At 34.8% G+C, this 19364-nt stretch overlaps 2 protein-coding genes across 2 annotated transcripts; one reads left to right on the forward strand and one right to left on the reverse strand.

The window, feature by feature from the left end:
- The first annotated feature begins 8769 nt into the window (after window positions 1-8769).
- On the forward strand, window positions 8770-11655 carry LOC120637616 (torsin-1A). The gene is made up of 6 exons (XM_039909504.1): window positions 8770-9202; window positions 9453-9727; window positions 10228-10379; window positions 10613-10758; window positions 11106-11253; window positions 11474-11655. The coding sequence occupies exons 1-6, from the start codon at window positions 8998-9000 to the stop codon at window positions 11595-11597; spliced, it is 1050 nt and encodes a 349-aa protein (XP_039765438.1). The 5' UTR covers window positions 8770-8997; the 3' UTR covers window positions 11598-11655.
- A 1259-nt stretch (window positions 11656-12914) lies between these two features.
- LOC120637617 (autophagy protein 5) lies at window positions 12915-19319 on the reverse strand. The gene is made up of 5 exons (XM_039909505.1): window positions 18957-19319; window positions 18587-18792; window positions 18341-18465; window positions 17081-17281; window positions 12915-13751 (listed from the first exon to the last, which is right to left on the reverse strand). Exons 1-5 carry the CDS (start codon window positions 19110-19112, stop codon window positions 13645-13647), a joined length of 795 nt encoding a protein of 264 aa, XP_039765439.1. The 5' UTR covers window positions 19113-19319; the 3' UTR covers window positions 12915-13644.
- Window positions 19320-19364: the final 45 nt, after the last annotated feature.

The raw sequence follows: 19364 nt of genomic DNA on the forward strand, positions 1-19364 counted from the left end.
GCCAAAATTAAAATTTCCATCAGTACTGAAAATTAAAATTCCTGCCTCTGGACCGTTTAACTTTTGAAGCATTAATGCTTCACATATTAATTCAGTGAGTAGGTAAATGGTGTTACCCTCACTGTTAAATTCTATGAAATCACCATGTTTTGGTCCATTTCCAAATAAACTAGCGTAAAACTTATCAATGCCAGGTTTCCTTGTTAAACGGGCTAGCATTTGTATTCCTGATTCAATTTTAATTCCACTCGATATCACTGCCGAATGCTTGCTATCATCAGCAGTGGATGACATCATGAATTAAATAACTATCCTATGAATTTAAAACCAATTCCAACATAAAACAATTTTGACTTTTCAACTAAAATTCGATTCGATTCGAAAGTTAGACTGACTGATTCAATTCAATTCTTGTTTATGGCTTTTGTCTGTGCCAACTGGGCACAAGGTATTTCGCCAATGTCTTGTAGATGAAGAAGGCACGAAGGAGATTGATCGGTGAAACTAATGAAAAGTTAATTTTGAATTTGTACCAAGAAATAGTTGTTATTAGCTAGTTAGCTCTTTAACCTAAGGCAGCACAGACAACACATGCATATATATCTAACACGGATATTTTTTGTACATTATACTTTAATTTTATTACTTACTATATATTTACATAAAAATCTACAATAAGGACTGAAAACAAACATTAAAAAACATTTAACACTCAAAGGACGGGGGACTTTGGGAGGAAGAACGTCATAGAGGGGATAGGTAAGTTTGGGACAGTTAAAAATAATATGAGTTATAGTGCCCTCATCCAAGCCACACTCACAGATGGAGTTGTCCCTTATCCGGAGTTTGGCCAGATGTACAGGTGTGCTAGCATGACCAAGACGCAATCGGGAAATTGTGGATGAAGTCCAGCGATTTGTACTCCGAGAGTGACAAAACCAGGGTTGTCTTGGTATGTTTTGTTGGATGGTAGCGTAAAACTTACCCTTAACCAATTTGGAATCATTCCAGAAAATTTTCCAGGCTGTTTCCATATATGTTTTGGCAAGAGTACATAGGTCCTGCGATGAATTTTTAAAATGATCTAGAGAACCTGACTCAACAGCTGTTTTGGCACATGAGTCAGCAGTCTCGTTTCCTGGAATACCTGAGTGGCTTGGAATCCAAACCAGTAAGATGAATAGTCCTTTTTGATTGCAAGAGAGCAGAGCCTTCCGGATTTTTAAGATAATGGGAAATCGTGATTTGCTGCGAAAGGGGTTTTCTTTAATAGACATTAAACAGCTTAAAGAGTCAGTCAGAATAACCGTCTGTTGTACGTTATGGGACAGTGCAAACAGGATTGCTTCCAAAAGAGCAATGGCCTCTCCGGTAAACACAGAAGACTCGGGAGGGCATTTAAATTTTAAAACAATTCTGTAAACAGGAACCCAACATGCAGCACCGACACAACCTTCTGGAGACAGCTTGGAAGCATCAGTATATATAATAAGATGATTTGACCAATTTTGACTAATATGCTTTTGTAGTTTGATATTGGTATCTGGGGATCCTTTACTCAGACCTAGATCTGTGATGATGGAAGGGTTGTATATTAATGCTTTAAATGGGGTTGAATATAGTGGGTTGATTGTGAAAGATGTCAGGGGATTAGGAAGGCTGGTATACTTTAGGAAACTATCTAGCAAGTAGGAAGACGAGTTACGGGGGCAAGGTGCGTGTGATAGTTGGCTTAGTCGGTGCCAAAGAGGATGGGATGACAGCTGTAACATCTTGCTGATAAAGCGGTCACATAGATATTGTCGACGGATGGATAGAGGAGGGTCAACGCATTCTACCTGCAAAGCATTAGTGGGGGAGGATTTCATTGCACCTAGAATAATTCTAAGGCATCTATACTGAATTTTATTTAACTTTTCAGCAGCTGATTTATTAAAAGGCTCTAAAACAAACATACAGTAATCCATGTGGCTACGTACTAAGGCATTATATAATAATTTTAAAGTATAGGGGTGAGCACCCCACCAAACTCCCGCTATTGCTCGTAGTACATTGATGCCTTTTTCACATTTTTTGATAATGTGTTCAGAATGAGCAATTCCATTCAGTCGTGTGTCTAAATAAACACCTAAAAATTTAGCTTTAACTGCAAGGTTGATTGCTTGACCTTCAAATGAGATGTTGAGGTTCGGGAGGTATCTCTTCCTTGTAAATACCACTGCCTGACATTTGCCCACTGATAGGGACAAGCCATGGTCAGACAGCCACTGGCCTAGATAATACAAAGCAGAATTGATACGACAGGATACTTCCTCTATACTGCCTGAGCTGTGATAGAGGACAATATCATCAGCATATTGTAAAATGGTACAAAAACTAGAAACAGACAATTCGAGGTCGTGGGTATATATGCTATAGAGCAGAGGACTGAGAACAGAGCCTTGAGGGAGGCCTTTCCAGATTAATCTGGGGGGAAGCGAATTATTCTGATGCTTTACCAGAACATATCTGCAAAACAGCAGATTACATATGAAATGAACCATCCTCGAGGGAACACTCAGCTTAAGTAGTTTCTGCCTGAGCACCGGAAGTAGGACATTATCATATGCAGAAGCAATATCAAGAAAAGCACCCACAAGGTACTCTCCTTTTGTAAAGGCTAATCTAATATCTGTTGTTAATACACTGAGACTGTCTGTTGTACTCATACCCTTCCGAAACCCAAATTGGGAGGAGGGGAGAATATTTCTACTTTCCATTAACCATTCCAGTCGGTTTTTAAGGAGATGTTCTGTAACTTTAGCTAAAGTAGATGACAAAGCTATGGGTCTATATGAATTTGAATTAAGGGGATTTTTATAAGGTTTAAGGATAGGAATAACAATTTGAGATTTCCAGGAGTTTGGGATAGAACCAGTTTCCAAACATTTATTAATAAATTTTGTTTTAAGGTAATAAATTTTAGCTTTGTCATTTAAGTTAGCCAGGAAAGAATATGGAACGCCATCTTCCCCTGGAGCTGTATCTTTTAGACCATTGAGAGCAATTTGAAGCTCAGAAAAGGAAAAGGGGGCATCCATTTCATCCGTAGCTGGAGCTGGCGTAGTAGTTAGAAATGAGTCAACATAGGGAACATAAGGTGGAGCTAATTTGTCTGCAAAGTTGTTAAGCCAGTCAGAAGGATTATTTGAGGAAGGATCAACGTGGCTCAGGGAGCGACGGAATCTCCTCATATTTTCCCACACAATGGTGGAGGGTGAACGAGGGCTAAGCGATTCACAGAACTGCGTCCAACTTGCTCTTTTCTTTTTGAAGACTAATCTTTTAATTTTAGCATCTAGTTTTTGGTAACTATTAAAGTTATCCTGAGTCATGCAGGCTGAGTATAATTCTTCTGCAGCAGATCTTTTACCAAATAAATCGCTGCATTCATCATCCCACCAAGGAGAGGAAAGCAGCGGATTTTTCACAGGGTGTTTTTTTGGAATATGGGAATCGGCCGAAGATATAAGAGATTTTAAAAAGAGATCATAGCATACCAGAATGTTTCCATCACTTTCCAAATCGGGCAGAGTGTCTACAATGCAATCAACGGATAGGGCATAATCTTCCCAATTTGCTTTTTTAAGTTTATACTTTAAAAGGGGATCATAGTTAGGGGTAGGTAAGGATTTATTATTTAATGTAACAATTATAGGAAAATGATCACTGCCACAGGTTGACTGTAGCACGTTCCAAGTCAGGCGCGATGCAAGGTTAGCCGAACATAGGGTGAGATCAACCGCTGATTCAGGGTTCTGATTGGGGTATACCCTTCGAGTAGGAGAACCGTCATTGAGGATGCAAAGACTGACATCATCAAGTAAATCAATCAGCAATGGAGAAAACCCGTCACTAGCATGGCACCCCCACATCGTGTGGTGGGTGTTAAAATCACCCATGGCTATGATAGGGCTGGGAAGGGACGACAAGATTGCTTGTAATTCGGGAATAATAGAAGATGAGGGATGAGGAATATACAGAGATACAAAAGATATGTCTAGGGTACGGACAGCAACAGCATTGATCTGTTGACTGTGGGAAGGAAGAGCGATTTGGGTGTAGGGGAGGGAGTGCCGTAGAAATACAGCACTGCCTGCATACCCATCACTCCTGTCATCCCTCAAACAGGAGAAGCCCGGCACCCGTAATCGTGAACCAGGCCTCAACCATGTCTCCGAGATGGCAAGAATGGTGGGATTATGAAGGTTAATCAGAGAGATTAACTCATGTTTCTTGGGACGTAAACTTTTACAGTTCCACTGTAGCAGGGTTATTGGGCCCATTTTGGAGTAGTTTAAAAAGTTGGCTTAAGTTTTTGGCAACGTTGGGCGGTAAGGGAATTTCACTACATGGAGCGACAATACTAAGTAGAAATTCGGAGATAAACTCAAGCATTTTACCTTGGGAGGGAGGGTTCTCAACATTGTTGTTGAGAGCGCATCCATTAGGAAGGGATGAGGAGTAATCACCGACAATAGTCTGAACAGCTTTTTTATCGTAGCCCTTTGCTAGAGGAGCTCGGGGACGAGGAGAGCGGAAAACTGTTTGCCGGTAGGAGGTTTTGGTGGAAGTTACATTAGTAGGAGTAAACATTTCTTTTGTTATCTCAGCATAGGACCTGCGGACAGGAGGAAACTGAGATGATGCTTCAATGTAAGATTTATTATTCTGAGACATGACCATTTTAATAGATTGCTGCCTGGAGAATTCTGGGCAGTCTTTATCAGTAGCAAAATGACTACCAGAGCAGTGTAAACATGTAGATAATTCCTTGATGACCAAACATGAGTCACCTGTATGGGGCTGAGCACATCTGTAGCATCTGGGCTTAGATCTGCAGATTGTTTTAATGTGGCCAAAACGGCAGCAGTTCTGGCACTGTATTTTTGGAAGTTTATATGTTTCAACTGGCAGTGAGGTGTGGTATGAATATACCTTAGCAGGAAGCATTTGCCCCCTGAAGGTTAGGACAACAGATTGGGTAGGCACCCAAGTGATGACACCCTCTGTGACAGATTTTCTGTTCAGTCGCCTTGATTTCAGAACCTCACCACAGCCAGGCGGGAGCTCTAGCGAATCAACAAGCTCGTCCATCGACCAGTCCACGGGAACTCCTTTCACCAGCCCCATTCTGGTTATGTTGTATGTGGGAATTATAGCTCTATATTTGCATAACTTCAAAACTGGACTAACCAGAAAGTTGTTGGCAGCTTGGGCAGAAGTAAACTCTACAGTAATTTTGTTGCGGCCTATATTTTTGACGCCGTCGTGGATAATTGAACCAATTTTGTGTTTGTGCAAGAATTGACCGAAATTTATAGCCCGTAATGACGCTCCAGAGGATGGGTCCTCCACTTCCCGTGAGACTTGGACGATAAAAGGCCCATTATCATCGTCAGAGTATGACTTGGCGCCTTCGGTGAAGGAAGGATGTATGTAAAGGCTTTGAACGGATGGGTTTACCTGAGTAGGATCAGTTATAGTTTTTTTGGCCGTATATACGTTGGTATCCTCTCCTTGTCGCTTGCGAGACGAGGCTGATGCCCCCGGGTCGGGCGGCTCAGGAGGTGTATCTAGATCCATTTTACTGGAAACACTATAACTACAGACACATAATAAATATTTAACCAACACTAAATACGGTTAGATTTATACGAATATCACCAATGACAACTATTTCTGCTGCTGTGTAAATTCACATAAAACACCGAAATTACACCGGAATCTCACTAACACGTGTGCACAAATTGACAGGCCAAGTTACAGTTCAATATAAACAACACCAAATCCTTTTCAAGACGAGTTTACAATAAAATCAAAGAAAAATTTGAAAAAACCGCGTCCGCCATGTACGAAGTTTCCCGCCCAATCAGACTGACTGATATTCCAGTCATCTGTGACACTGACATTCACACTTACAAAATCATTCTTTTGTTTTATGGCTGTGAGCTGGAGCTTTTTTAAGTCTTGACAAAAATCATTTTTTCATGAATCATTGAAATATTTAATGTCAAAAATGAAATTATGACATTGTTGATAGAAGTCTGTCCGTGTGTAGTGACTCTACCACCGGTTCGGAAGGCAGATTCTACCGAGAAGAAGCCAGCAAGAAACTCAGCAGTTGCTCTTTTCCAACATCAAAAATATACATTTTAACATTCATTTTTCTATCTTGTGAGAGATGAAAGCGGAGCCGGATGCTTCCAAGCTACCTTGTCATTAAGAAACTCATCAATTGTGTAATAACCTCTGCTGTAATAAATGTGTTTTAACACATTCTTTAAACTTATGCATTGGTAGGTCCAAAATTACTTTAGGAATCATATTATAAAAGCGTATACTCAATCCCACTTATGCACCTTTCGCAGACGATATGCAGATGTCACTAATTTATGACTATTTCTTGGAAGTCGACTGTTTATATCCACTTTTTGTTTATAAAGACTAATATGTTGTTTTACAAATACTATATTGTTATAAATATATTGTGAGGCTACCGTAAGTATACCTATTTCTTTAAATTTTTCACGGAGGGATTCACGTGATTTAAGTTTATATATTAACCGTACAGCTCTTTTCTGCAATATGAATATAGTTTCAATTCAGCAGCTTTGCCCCATAATAAGATCCCGTAAGACATCACACTATGAAAGTACGCGAAGTAAACAAGTCTTGCTGTTTCTACGTCAGTAATCTGTCTAATTTTCCTGGCGGCGTAGGCAGCCGAGCTTAGTTTACCTGCTAGTGTATCTATATGGGTACCCCACTGAAGCTTACAATCCAAGGTCATGCCCAGAAAAACTGTGGAATCTTCCATTTTTAGTGATTCTCCATTTATAAAAATATAATATATTTTTATTAACTTTCTTTACATTTGGTAAAATAAATTCCACAAACTTAGTTTTCTTTGTATTTAAAAGTAAATTATTGTCAGTAAACCAGTGCGACACATGCGACATAGCACGGCTTACATCGTCAGAGTTGTCTCTTCCTCTATCAGTTTTAAAAATTAAAGATGTATCATCTGCAAACAGTACAATGTCACAGGTTTCACTGACATGGTGTGGTAGATCATTTATATACACCAAAAATAGAAAGGGACCCAAGATTGAACCCTGTGGGACACCCATTGACGGAGCCGGCCCCTGCGACTTATTGTCTTTTATGCAAACCCTTTGGGTTCTGTCACTGAGATAAGAGGCATGATTCAAAAGTTGATTAATATAATTTTTTCAAAGACCTTACTAAGAGCTGGTAAGATTGAGATGGGTCTGTAATAGTTAATGTCGTTTTTATTGCCAGATTTAAATAGAGGTATAAGTTTACTATGTTTCATTAAATTTGGAAAAGTACCTCAACACATTAATTAAAAATTATGGCTAAGTAAGGGGTAATAACGTCTATAATGTTAGATATTACCATTACCCCATAAATCACCGGTTTTTTTCTGTTTCAACAACTTAAAATTCTTTATTATATCATATGCAGACATATGTTTAAAATTAAATAAAACGTTGCACTCATTAACGTTGTTCCTCAATAAACTCTGAGCTGCAGTAGGTGAACAATTAAGTGAATCAGTCAACAAAATAGGAACACTCTGAAAAAAGTTTTCAAAGGTACTTGCAACCTCACTGTCAGCGGTAACTTTATTATCATTAATAATTAATTCAAAGTTTACGTCGCGAGATTTAGCTTTCCCAGTTTCATTATTAACAATTTTCCAGGTTGTTTGTACTTTGTTATCCGATTTTATTATTTGATCCTTAAAGTGTAGTGACTTAGCATGAAAGCAAACGTTCTTAAACGTTTTAGAGTACATTTTTACGTGTAGTAGGAAAGCTGGAGTATGGTTATATTGTTTTTCACTATAGAGCTCATACAAATTATCTCTACTTTTGTATATGCCAATAGTTGCCCAATCGCTAAACTTTATTTTTTTATTGAAATCTATATGTTTGAAATTGAATATTTTGTTAAATTCATTTTCTATAATATTAAAGAGCGTACTATAAATGCTGTCAGGATGACCGTTCTTAAAGACAAGGGCAGGAATTTTGGATGATATTTCACCATATTTGATAGAAGCAGGCGTTACTTTGCGGAAATCCATGATATATTATCAAAATTAAGCTTAATTTGCTATACTCCGCGAAAAGCAGGAGAATCTGTGTGGTGTAATTTATAATTTCTTCAATCCTTATACCCCACACCAAACAGATCTTCGGCAATATACCCTCTACGCACGTTTCGCTCCGAAACCGGAGCATCATCAGGAGATGTTGACTTTACAATGAATAATTGTTAAGAAGTCTTAACATATACGATAGCTGATGTAGCGATTTTGGCTCGTCATCCGAAGAAAATGATTGAATAAAGATCATTATTTATTGTAACTAAAAATATTAAATAAAGACAAGTTAACCTTCCGTACCATTGTATTACTTTAAAATACTCACAGTAATATCGTTGAAGTACAGTTTTCCTAATCAGAATTTTATTCCAATGCACTTGAACAACTACAATACATAATCATATCGATCAAATGAGTGTAAATATCGGGTACCGAATCGTATGATTACTAACCTGTTTTGTCGCGATGACAAATCTCTAAACGAGCCGATTACTTTTTTACCACTACACGTAGTCTATGTTTTTATTTTCAGATTCTTACCAGTTCCTTGATAAATTATTTACGTAAACCGTAGACTGAGTAATACTGTATTACTCTCACTTGGTACCTATAGACTTTTGTAGATAACAGACTGCAAGCAGCAAAGCAAAGTACCTACCTTTGTTTAATACTCTTTGGCAAACCAAAAACCAAGATGATTTATAAAAGCGCTAGGACCTAGAACTGTAAAGGTGCAAAAAAACACAAAGGAAAACGAAGTAAATCCAAAATCGTAAATTCGATTCAAATCAATTGTTATTACTGAAAATATAACTATAAAAATGTTGCTCAAAGTTTATTCGAACTTTATAATATTTATCATTTTTTTAAATACAAACTATATACTCTCTGAATTAATAACGGCATCTATTATTGGAACAGCTGTAGCGGCCACGGGTTTATTTGGTTGGAATTCCATAAAATCACAAACTTATTGCCGATTCAGAGAATGTTGTGATGAAAAATACATTCATTTTGATTTGGATAGTAAGTTACTTGATTTCTGTTCCTTTTTTTAAAAATTTGGGTGTGCGAGTGTTACGCAAAAAATACATTTTTAATTATAATCATTGAAAGCAATAATGTCTATGCATTAATTGGTTTATAAACTATTTCTTTGTGCCTTTGTGAAGATATGGTAGCTAACATGTAAAACCATGTTTTTTTTTAAACTTTACAAATACATGTTTTTCTCAAATATTCAGAAAGTGCAATACTATCACACCTTTATTTACAGAACTTAAAGAATCGTTTTCACAAAGGATGTTTGGCCAGCCTTTAGTTAACGAAATTACCAACATTCTAAAAGCTCACAAAGAGGCCTTACATGACAAAGATAAGAAAAATAAGAAGGCGCTTGTATTAAGTTTACATGGCTGGTCTGGTGTAGGTAAGAATTATGCTGCAAATATGATAGCTGAAGCGATATTTGAAAAAGGAATGGAGAGCCAATATGTAAAAGTTTTTATGGGAAAGAAAGATTTTGATTGTTCCAATATTCAGGAGACCCAGGTGAGACAATGGCCATTTTCTATGGTGTTGTACACTTTACCTTGCTTTGATGAATCAGATTAGTATTGTTTGTTGATGATAAATTACAATGTGTAAAATTAATGACATGGAATAGCTTTTATGATTTTAACAACTTTCCTCAACTATAGTTTCTTCTGTACTGGTGTACAGATGTTTGGAAGACTTTTTTTATGATAAAATTGACTTCTCCAAATGATGTGATTTTTATTGAGAATTGAAACTTGTACTTTATTATTTTAAAGGTAAATAAATACAATCTAATATATTAAGACAATTAATTCATTATTTGTTTTTGTGTAAACTCCTACTAAATTTAAGGTTTGTAATGTGTATAGAACAAACATTGCTTACGTACATCTAGGATGAAGATGATTTGTTGTTGGTAACCGGTAATGTTTATCATCAACATCATCAACAACAGTGGGACATGTGTTTACAGTTAAAGCTTGTATTACTTTTCACTATCTCACATTTTTCAGAACATCCTGATGGCGAAAGTTAACAACATTGTGAAAAGTTGCCCTACATCATTGATAGTATTTGATGAAATACATGAAATGTGCCCATCTATTTTGGATGCCATAAAACCAATGCTAGACCATCATCATGCAGTTGATGGAGTTGATTACAGGTTAAATATCATAAATTATTTATGTTTTTTATTATAGTGATGAGATGTTTATACTATACGATTAAAACAACACTTATTTTAAAGATCTGCAAAAAAACACATAATTTTTGTATGATGCCAGTAGCAAGATACTATTAAACTAAGAAATAATAATCGAGCCTGCTGTAATTTGTGATTATCTTCAAAAAACATTTCTGGGATAATGATGGTATTAACTAAATTTTTTTTTTCAGAAATAGCATATTTGTATTCATGTCCAATATTGGCGGTAAAGAAATTGCAATGCGTCTTCTGGACTTATACAGCCAGGGTATCAAGAGAAATGAGGTTGAATTTCATAACTTTGAACCAATTATAAGGAGAATCTCATACAGCACGGGTAGGTTTTGTTTAATGATCTCATCACAACTTGCTAGTGGATTGCCATGATTTTTAAGTGTGTGTTTAATAATCTTGCAAGAACTTCCTTTTACTGAGACAAAATGTTTTCTAAGGCACAATTGCAAATTTCGTCTATATCGGTTTAACATTTTCATATTCCACAAGATTGTTTTTTGGCTACTTTTCTAGCATCAAGAGCATCCCATTTCCATCTCCAGGATGCATGCTATGTCTGCAAGACCTTATGTCTTCGAGATAGAGAAGGCCTGTACCCAGCTGTTTAAGGTGATGCACATATTGGAGCCCATTTTAAAGCTGTTAATTAACTTATTCATTTATTTCCAGGTGGATTTGAAAAATCATCTACTATAGCACAACATTTGATTGATCATTATATTCCATTTCTGCCATTGGAGCAACACCATGTTGAGATGTGTGCATTAGCAGAGTTCCAAGCTCATGGTGTTCATCATCCAACGGAAGAAATGATTGCGTAAGATATTCTCCTCAATCTGAATAACTTTTTTAAATGAATGGAGACATTCTCCAACTTATAAAATGACAAAAGTTAATGATGCTAAAAGCACTTGCCCAAAATATGGATAGAAACCTTTTTAAGGATAAATATGTAGAACTAAAGAAAAATAGACCTCTCTTCTCACTCACCTCACTTAAATGGTTTTTTTGAATTTTAACATCTGTTTTTTTTCCAGAGATGCATTGTCAGTAATTACTTATGGGCCTACAGAAGAACAACCAATTTTTGCAAATAATGGATGCAAAAGATTTACAAAACAAGTGCCTTATGTAATACAAAAACACAGAAGTGATTTGTAATTGGTGTTATATTTTACTTATGGACCAAATAAAAGGAGCATGGAGCTCAGTCTGTGCATTATAATATTCCAAAATTACTAGTGAATGTGTACTTTTCCCCAAATCAATACGTGTAGAGTATTGATTTGGGGAAAAGTTAAAGAAAAAATGACAATTGAGGTACAATTTAGGTATCGTATTGTTGGATATGGATGTATGTAATGCAATTCTTTTAGCCTTAACAAATTATAAAGATTTTGAGGAATGTATTTCAATCACAATTTCCATCTTTTTTTGGTCTTTAATGAATAAAGTATAGGAACTCTTGTGATATTTGAGAAAATGTTAGGCTTTAATACTTTTTTTTAAGTTTTGGTTGTACCTGCATTTTAACATTATCCTGTAAGGATAAATAAGCCTTATGTATTATAAAAGAAAAATCAAGTTAATGGTCTGAGTTATCAGTGGCATATTAAGTAGACACTTACATCTAAATATTCATGTTCAAAACATGCATACAGTGGGGTCAAATAGTAATAATTTGTTTTAACTACCTAACTTACCCTTAATGAATTATTAATTGTTACTAATTTCACTAAATGTTTTGGTCAGTTGTATTTATAAACTGTACTATAAAGTTTGGTTCAGCGAAAGAAAAAAATCATTCCGTTTGCTGTTTTGCTCCTAGTAAACGCCGCAGCAGCTATACATGGTCTATGTCATGGTCATAGAGTTAAGAGTTATTTAATCGCAACATTATGTAAAGCGTATAATGTGTTAATTCTTCCGAACACCTACAGGCCGCGGGAGGGACATTCGAATTACCTACTTAAAATAGCTACTAAAGTATTTTTTTTTCGTAGACGTTAGTTATTGTTATTACGAAATGGTTGCGCTTTTTATACGGTCGCATCTTTCCAGTATCGAAAATTAACCTAGGTTTTTTCAAATTGAAATACTAAAACTCTTATTGTAAACATTGCTGTTTACTTATGTATTAATTTTTTGAATGAGCATTGCATGGCAGTTTTCACAGATCGAAAGATCTTACCCTAGGTCTACGAAGTTTGATTCGGTTCTGTGCTTTGTGTTTCAAAAACATAGAATACCACATGAACCACCTATGAACAAATTATTCTATCTATAGTAGCCACTGTCATGTGCAACTCGTAATCTCACTAATTACCCATATAAAATTAAAAATCGAGATATAATCTCCCATTAATCTAAGTTTCTTTTCCACTTTTATTTTTATGTAAAATACATATTGTGAAAGATATGTATAACAAAAAACTGTAAATATTCAATTTCATTCATTTTGTAAATAAAACGGTTGTACAGGAATGTAAAGCTTTTATTTTGGTTACACTTAAATTATAATGAGAATATGATTTTATAATCAACATAAATTAGTATTTGGCGTAAAACGAAATTTGTTATGAAAAATATATTTTTGGAAATTATTTTACTTGAATCGCAATAACTGAAGTACAAGTCGCGGCAAGTCTAGCGCTGAACGAAACGTGGAAGGGAAAGCTGCGCATGGGTACTGTCGCGCAGGCAATACAATCATTACTTATATTATTATAAATTTAGCCATTAATTAATAAAGTTATGATTATTATCCAATGAAAATGATATTATTTAATTGTAATGTGTGTGTTTGTGTGTAGTGTAAATGCAGAGTGTGAGTATTGTTTGTAATTATTATAGTTAAAAGTTTCAAGTTCCAAATATTTCTTGTTATCTAGGCTATAATTTTTAACAAGTTTATGGGGTATAGAAAAATAAAAACATTCATGAAAACAACAAAAAAAATTAACAGTAATAACAATACAATTCAGAACGCGACTGCACACTGGAAGTGCGCTGGGTGTCGTATCGGTACGGGAGACTGAATACGACTGGAGGGCCAATAAGCGAACAATACGCACTACCACCCTCTTACTCCCCCATGATTTTCGTTATGCGCCATAACGGTCACCGCTAGACTTTCGTGCCGCTACTTATACAGTACCTATTAGCAGGCACTGTGCAGTCCAAGCTTAAAAATAATAAAGTTGGCCAGTTAGCACAGACAAATGTGTAAGAAATTGTCAGGATAGCTCATATGTTCTGAAAGCCACTGAAGAGGAGTGTCCAATGGTATTAATACTCCATGTGTCCTTAGATTAACTGAAAAAATAAATAACATTAACCATTTAGATTATCAATTGCTGTGAAATTTTTTAAGGCCTGTGTAATTACAAATAACACTAATTTAAAAACTTGAATACCCTTCACATGATATGTATTACATACATATTTCGTGACACGAAACATGGCTTACGCCTTAGCGCTATCGAATGCTAACAATCAGTAGGTAATTGGAATAGATAATGCAATATGGAGTCAAAGATTGCAAATCTTACCAGATCCACATTATTATAATAATAATGTGGATCTGGTAAGATTGATAGCTTAGCTAGCATAAATTGGCTAGACTAGAGTTAACATAACTCATGGCTTTTACATTAATATAAATAAAAATATTTAAGGCTAACACTTGAGTATACCCATACTATTTGAGTCTTTTAAAAATTTATTGTAGAGCATCACCTAGTTGGATTAACCTGCTTGTAGGTAACGTCAAATTTCATAAAATTGCACTAGCTATACTGATAACGCTGAAAAATGTGGGCTTATGTGCAGTTGAAGCTAGTTAAGGTTATATATATTATGGCAGAGCTTTTGCCCACTTTTGTTTTTGTTTTTAAAGCATCCCGTAGTAACAGTACATTTGAGAGATGTCTGGCAATAGCAGTGGTAAACAATTGTAGATGGGTAAGCTATGATAACTGGGGTCAGTAAATAGATAAACCACACTTTGGAGGTTTAAAGGAGAATTTAATGTACTCGGTTTCAGTGATAAACACTTACAACGAATACTAACCATTTCATTAAGAGACAGCATCGTAGACAACTAGGAGAGTTGACTCAAATAGGTAAAGATATCTACTAAAATTAGAATTCTGTAAAAATAATTTAATTTAGCTGTACAGATATTTTGAATTTTTTTGTTTTTAATTGTATAAAAATCAGGTGTTTAAATGAGCTCGAAAAAGAACTGTTCTGTTTAGGTGTAGTCCTTAATTTTTTTTTAATTCGCGATAACTTCTTACCTAAATGTTAGATGAGAATGAATTTTTTGCTGATATATAAAACTAAAAATATTTATATATTTAATATTATTATATTATTCTACTTTGTAGTTAACACGTTGACTGCTGCCTAACATTAACAAATACGGTACACGAGTGCGGCAGGATTACACGCTAGGCGTGTTTTCAGCACTGATGAAGCGTATTCGAAACAGGCGCTACGAGCATGCGGCCCCACACGCCTGGCGTGTTTAAACTTATCGCGACAGCTATGCGGCCTTTACGCAACAGGTGTGTTATTACATCACTCGTATTTTCTCATTTATTTATTGAACAACATGAAAACCCAACACTTGTCGCATTTGAATAGCAATTTGTATTTTTTTGTTGGATAAAATAGAATAAAACTTTAATGTAGTCAACACAGATTTTCTTTTTTTCAAAAATAATCATTTTCTAAAGAGCTTTAAATATAGTGGCTTTACATCTGGTAGGTACACTATTTTACTATATTCAAAATCGCGGCAACGTCAACCTGTGTGTAACTTGTGAATGTCATTTACGAATCATGATAAATAAATAAGTAAAAAAACAGTATTAAATACCTACTTACATACGAATGCGGATTGCCGACAAAGAAGCAAATTTTAAAATAATATGCATTTTAAATATAATAATCCTTCCAGTAAATATACAGAACCATTGTTAAATTTACTTTTAAATTCGAAACAATAGTAACTCATTCCTGAGTAGTTTATTGGTACCGCTGGCCGCACCGATAACGTTTATTTAAGACGATAAGAAAAAATAAGGATGCGGATGCATCGTTTTGTAATTCTGTCGGTATAATGGAATGCAAACCGATATTTATAAAATAAATTATTGACGATACCGATACCAATGAAAATAGTGCAGGCGAACTCAGGCGTACAAATATTAAAAAATATACAAATAGACGTCAAACTTATGTTGCGGATACCTTTATTGCAGAAAAACATTGTAGAGTATGCTAAAATATAGGACGACGATCCTATATCGATATCAATATCTATTTCGCGTCCCTATAAAATATTTTAAAACAATGCAATTATCTAGGTGGGTATTATTTAGTGATCGATGGTATTATACTATTGTTGCAAATATTTGGTCGAAAACATGTTTTTTATATGAACTTGTTAGTTATACGTGTGATGGTCGATTCTCTCGATGGCATGGGAATTATTAAGAAAAACACTCATGTATAATGATTAGATAACTCACAAAACAACGAATTTTAAGTAGGTATACTGTCTAATATGTAATAAAACGTAATTGCGTTAACGTTTAACTAATATTTAATAAAACGTACTTGCGGTAACGTATAACACACTTGTTGCGTAAAGGCCGCTCTAACAGTATATTTAAACAACACAGCGTTTGTGTTTGCCGCACTCGCAGAACGCCGGAAAAACACGCCCAGCGTGTTCGGCCGCATCCTTGTAGGTACATTTATTTTAACACGCCTAGCGTGTTCGAGCCGCACACGCGTTACGTAGTTTTCAAACACAAACGTTGTGTTTTCAGCAGCCAACGTGTTAATAATTAGTTCTGTAATAAGTAAAGTACTACATAGTACATGATTTTTATCTATCGCCAATAGCTTTTTATTGATGTTTCGTTAATTCTTAAGTGAGGGGTTTGCTGCTGTCCTGAAGAGTTATTTTCTTTACCAAAAATAATATTGAACAGATCTTTGCGAAATTTCGGCAAAATGAACTATACAGAAATAATAATACAGCCCATTCCAGTGAAAGAAGGATTGTGAAAATCAGTTTAGGTATGGCGTAGTTATGAAGTAAAATTTACAAAAACTTTCATCGCATATCCCAACCCCCATTAATTTTTGAAATTAAAAGTATTTTTTATTTTAATCCCGTGTATTGCATTCAAAACCATACAGTAGCTTTTACGTGATGCGCGCACGGTTTGTGCACAGACAGACAGACACAGAGAAACAGACAAATATACCAAAAATTTCATTTCTATGTTCTATAGCTTTTTTCCATTTGCAAAAATCTTGAATGTACCGACACGGTTGTCTACGATTTTATATTAGGTTTAGATATTTGAATAATAACATAACTCAAACAAATTATTATGAATATGAGTTTGCTTTTTCAGAACAAATAACTGATTTTGACCTTCACAGGTAAGATGTTTCAGCAAGATGTTCTGAGTATCTGAGGACAGGATTAAATCAATTTAGATGAAATTTATATAAAGTAGTATGAGGCCTTTGCAAGGAGTGCAACCCTATATTTTAATAAGAAAATATTGCAAGGACTTTGCAGGTATTACAGAATTAAATACAAAATAATCTATTACCCTCAGCTTTATCTGGATATAACTCTGATAAAAGTTGATGCACAGTTTTTCTACTCCCATCATTGTTTTTAGGGCAAATCAACCTCTGGCAAGTAATGCCATCATCTGAATATATTCTCATTGGTATGTGCTTAAAACCTTCATTATCTCCATGAGATTCCATTAATCTTCTGTTTATGGCCCAAAATTGATCAAATTTATCTGAAAATAATCTTAATCTATTACTTTGATAATAATAACAAATTAAAAAATAATATTACTATATTATTTCTTTGACCATACTAAAAAGTTAGCACTAAAAGGTCTTTCATCTGGTCAGTCTATACTCCTGTTCCTGTATACTCCTTTCTAAAGAGAATAAAAATGGCACAGAATTGAGAATCATTCATATATTTATTCATTATTCATATTCATATTGCACATATTTTTTGGCAGCATAAGTTGGAGTGCATATATATTAGGTGTTGGGAAAAATAGAAGCCAGAAAGGCATTTCAAATGTTATAATGAGGTAGCAAAGCACTTTGTAATTTCCAAAAAAAGCCATTATTAAGTTGAACAAAAAATGCACTAAACAAAAATAAATATAGCTTTATTATTTCTATTGTTTTATCATTCTATTATATATTTATATAAATTTTATTTAAAATTTTCAACAGTGTAAATTATAAAAGAAAAAAAAACATCAAAAATAAAAAAAAAAAACCACTCCCCGCTTGCAGGGCTTCTGAGTGCCCAAGCAACCGGCGGTCTGGACTCCAGAGTTAGGAACCTCCTCACAATAGCATAGAGCATGGTCCATGTATTTTGAGACTTTTTTCTTTTTTTATATTATTGACTAAATCAATGTTGTTTTCTGTTTTTTTTAAATTGATTGATCATCATTGCAGCATTTCTTAGGCCTGTCCAACTTTGAATTGTTTAACTATGAAACAAAAATAAAATATCACTTGCTTTAACTGTGAAGGAAAACATTGTGAAGAAACCTGCATGCCTGAGAGTTTTCCATAATGTTCTCCAAGGTGTGTGTGTCCTCCAATCCGCACTGGGCCAGTGTGGTGAACTACAGCCTTAACCTCTTCTTATTGTAGAATATTTAAGGGGGCTCCAATTAAACATACATGATTTTTATAGATAATGGTACAGAACCCTTTGTTCAGTTCAGAAGTCTAACTTACACTTTGTTGGTTTTTAAAACTATATTTATAGACCACTAATCTACACAATAATATAAGCATTGTTTTAACAAAATTTTCCATACCATTTTGCAATCCTAGCCATAGTTGATTATGGTCTTTTTTCTGCATTGTAGACATTACTTGTCCTCTGTGCTTAAGTACATCAGCTTCCTTTACTGTTGACATATAGTGTGCTTCAACAACATCTCTAAAATTAAAATTATTTTATTTTTGCACTGCCATTTGGATATATGTTGATTAACAGTGTCTAATACTAGCAAAAATTGTGATAACAAAGCTAAGAATTTATTGTTAAATTCTGTACATACTTATTGGGGCAACGTAATAAAATTGTTTCCGGGAATTTTGTAAAATGTACTGTTAATGTCCAAGGCAGTTGAGGATCATTTCCACAGAATAAATCATACAAGAAGCCAATTGGGTAGTGCCATTTTAGAGGTTGTCCATTATAGTCAAGCCACATTTCATTGTCTGCATTCTCTTGAGAAATATATCTCAAAAAATGTCGTTTCATCTAAAATAGTAAAATTATGTATTTGTAAACAATTTTATTGCTACAAATTTGAGAAACTTATCTGGTATTGTTATATTTTTATGATGTGTTACAATACCAGATTTTGGTACTAACGGAACTGAACTGAAAACACTACATTTAAGATAAAATCAAACGAAAAATACCTTATCAGTCACCAGAGGAAAATAACTCAATCGGGGCACCATTACGTAAAAGGGGTCAGGTTGCTGAATTTCCATTATTTCCTCCTGAGCTAGTTGAAAACATATTGGTAATTTGCCATCCCATATTTCACGTAAAACTTCTCTGTCGTTAGCCATAGTTATTGATTTAAAAGTATTTTCAAGTATGTATGTATTAGAAATGTATCATCTCAATACATATATTTTTTTTTTTTAGGTGACGGTAAAAATGTAATAATCCAGCAGTCAAAAGGTAAAAACAGTATTCTCGGAATCGGAACTTCGAGTTTGAAGATTTCGTATTTTGCAATTTTGTAAAATTTCCTTTTTTTTTTTTTTTACTTTAGTTTATTTACTGGTCTGTGCTTCAGTTGTCACTTGTCATCTTTT

This window comes from Pararge aegeria, chromosome 4, assembly GCF_905163445.1.
Source record: "Pararge aegeria chromosome 4, ilParAegt1.1, whole genome shotgun sequence".
Classification (NCBI taxonomy): domain Eukaryota; kingdom Metazoa; phylum Arthropoda; class Insecta; order Lepidoptera; family Nymphalidae; genus Pararge; species Pararge aegeria.

Coding starts and splice junctions, on each gene's coding strand:
- LOC120637616 (XM_039909504.1), top strand. CDS start 8,998: ATGTTGCTCAAAGTTTATTCGAACTTTATAATATTTATCATTTTTTTA. Junction 9,203..9,452: donor CATTCATTTTGATTTGGATA/GTAAGTTACTTG, acceptor CTTTATTTACAG/AACTTAAAGAATCGTTTTCA. Junction 9,728..10,227: donor CCAATATTCAGGAGACCCAG/GTGAGACAATGG, acceptor CACATTTTTCAG/AACATCCTGATGGCGAAAGT.
- LOC120637617 (XM_039909505.1), bottom strand. CDS start 19,112: ATGGCTAACGACAGAGAAGTTTTACGTGAAATATGGGATGGCAAATTA. Junction 18,466..18,586: donor TTATTACGTTGCCCCAATAA/GTATGTACAGAA, acceptor TTTTAATTTTAG/AGATGTTGTTGAAGCACACT. Junction 13,752..17,080: donor ATATCCAGATAAAGCTGAGG/GTAATAGATTAT, acceptor TTATTTTTTCAG/TTAATCTAAGGACACATGGA.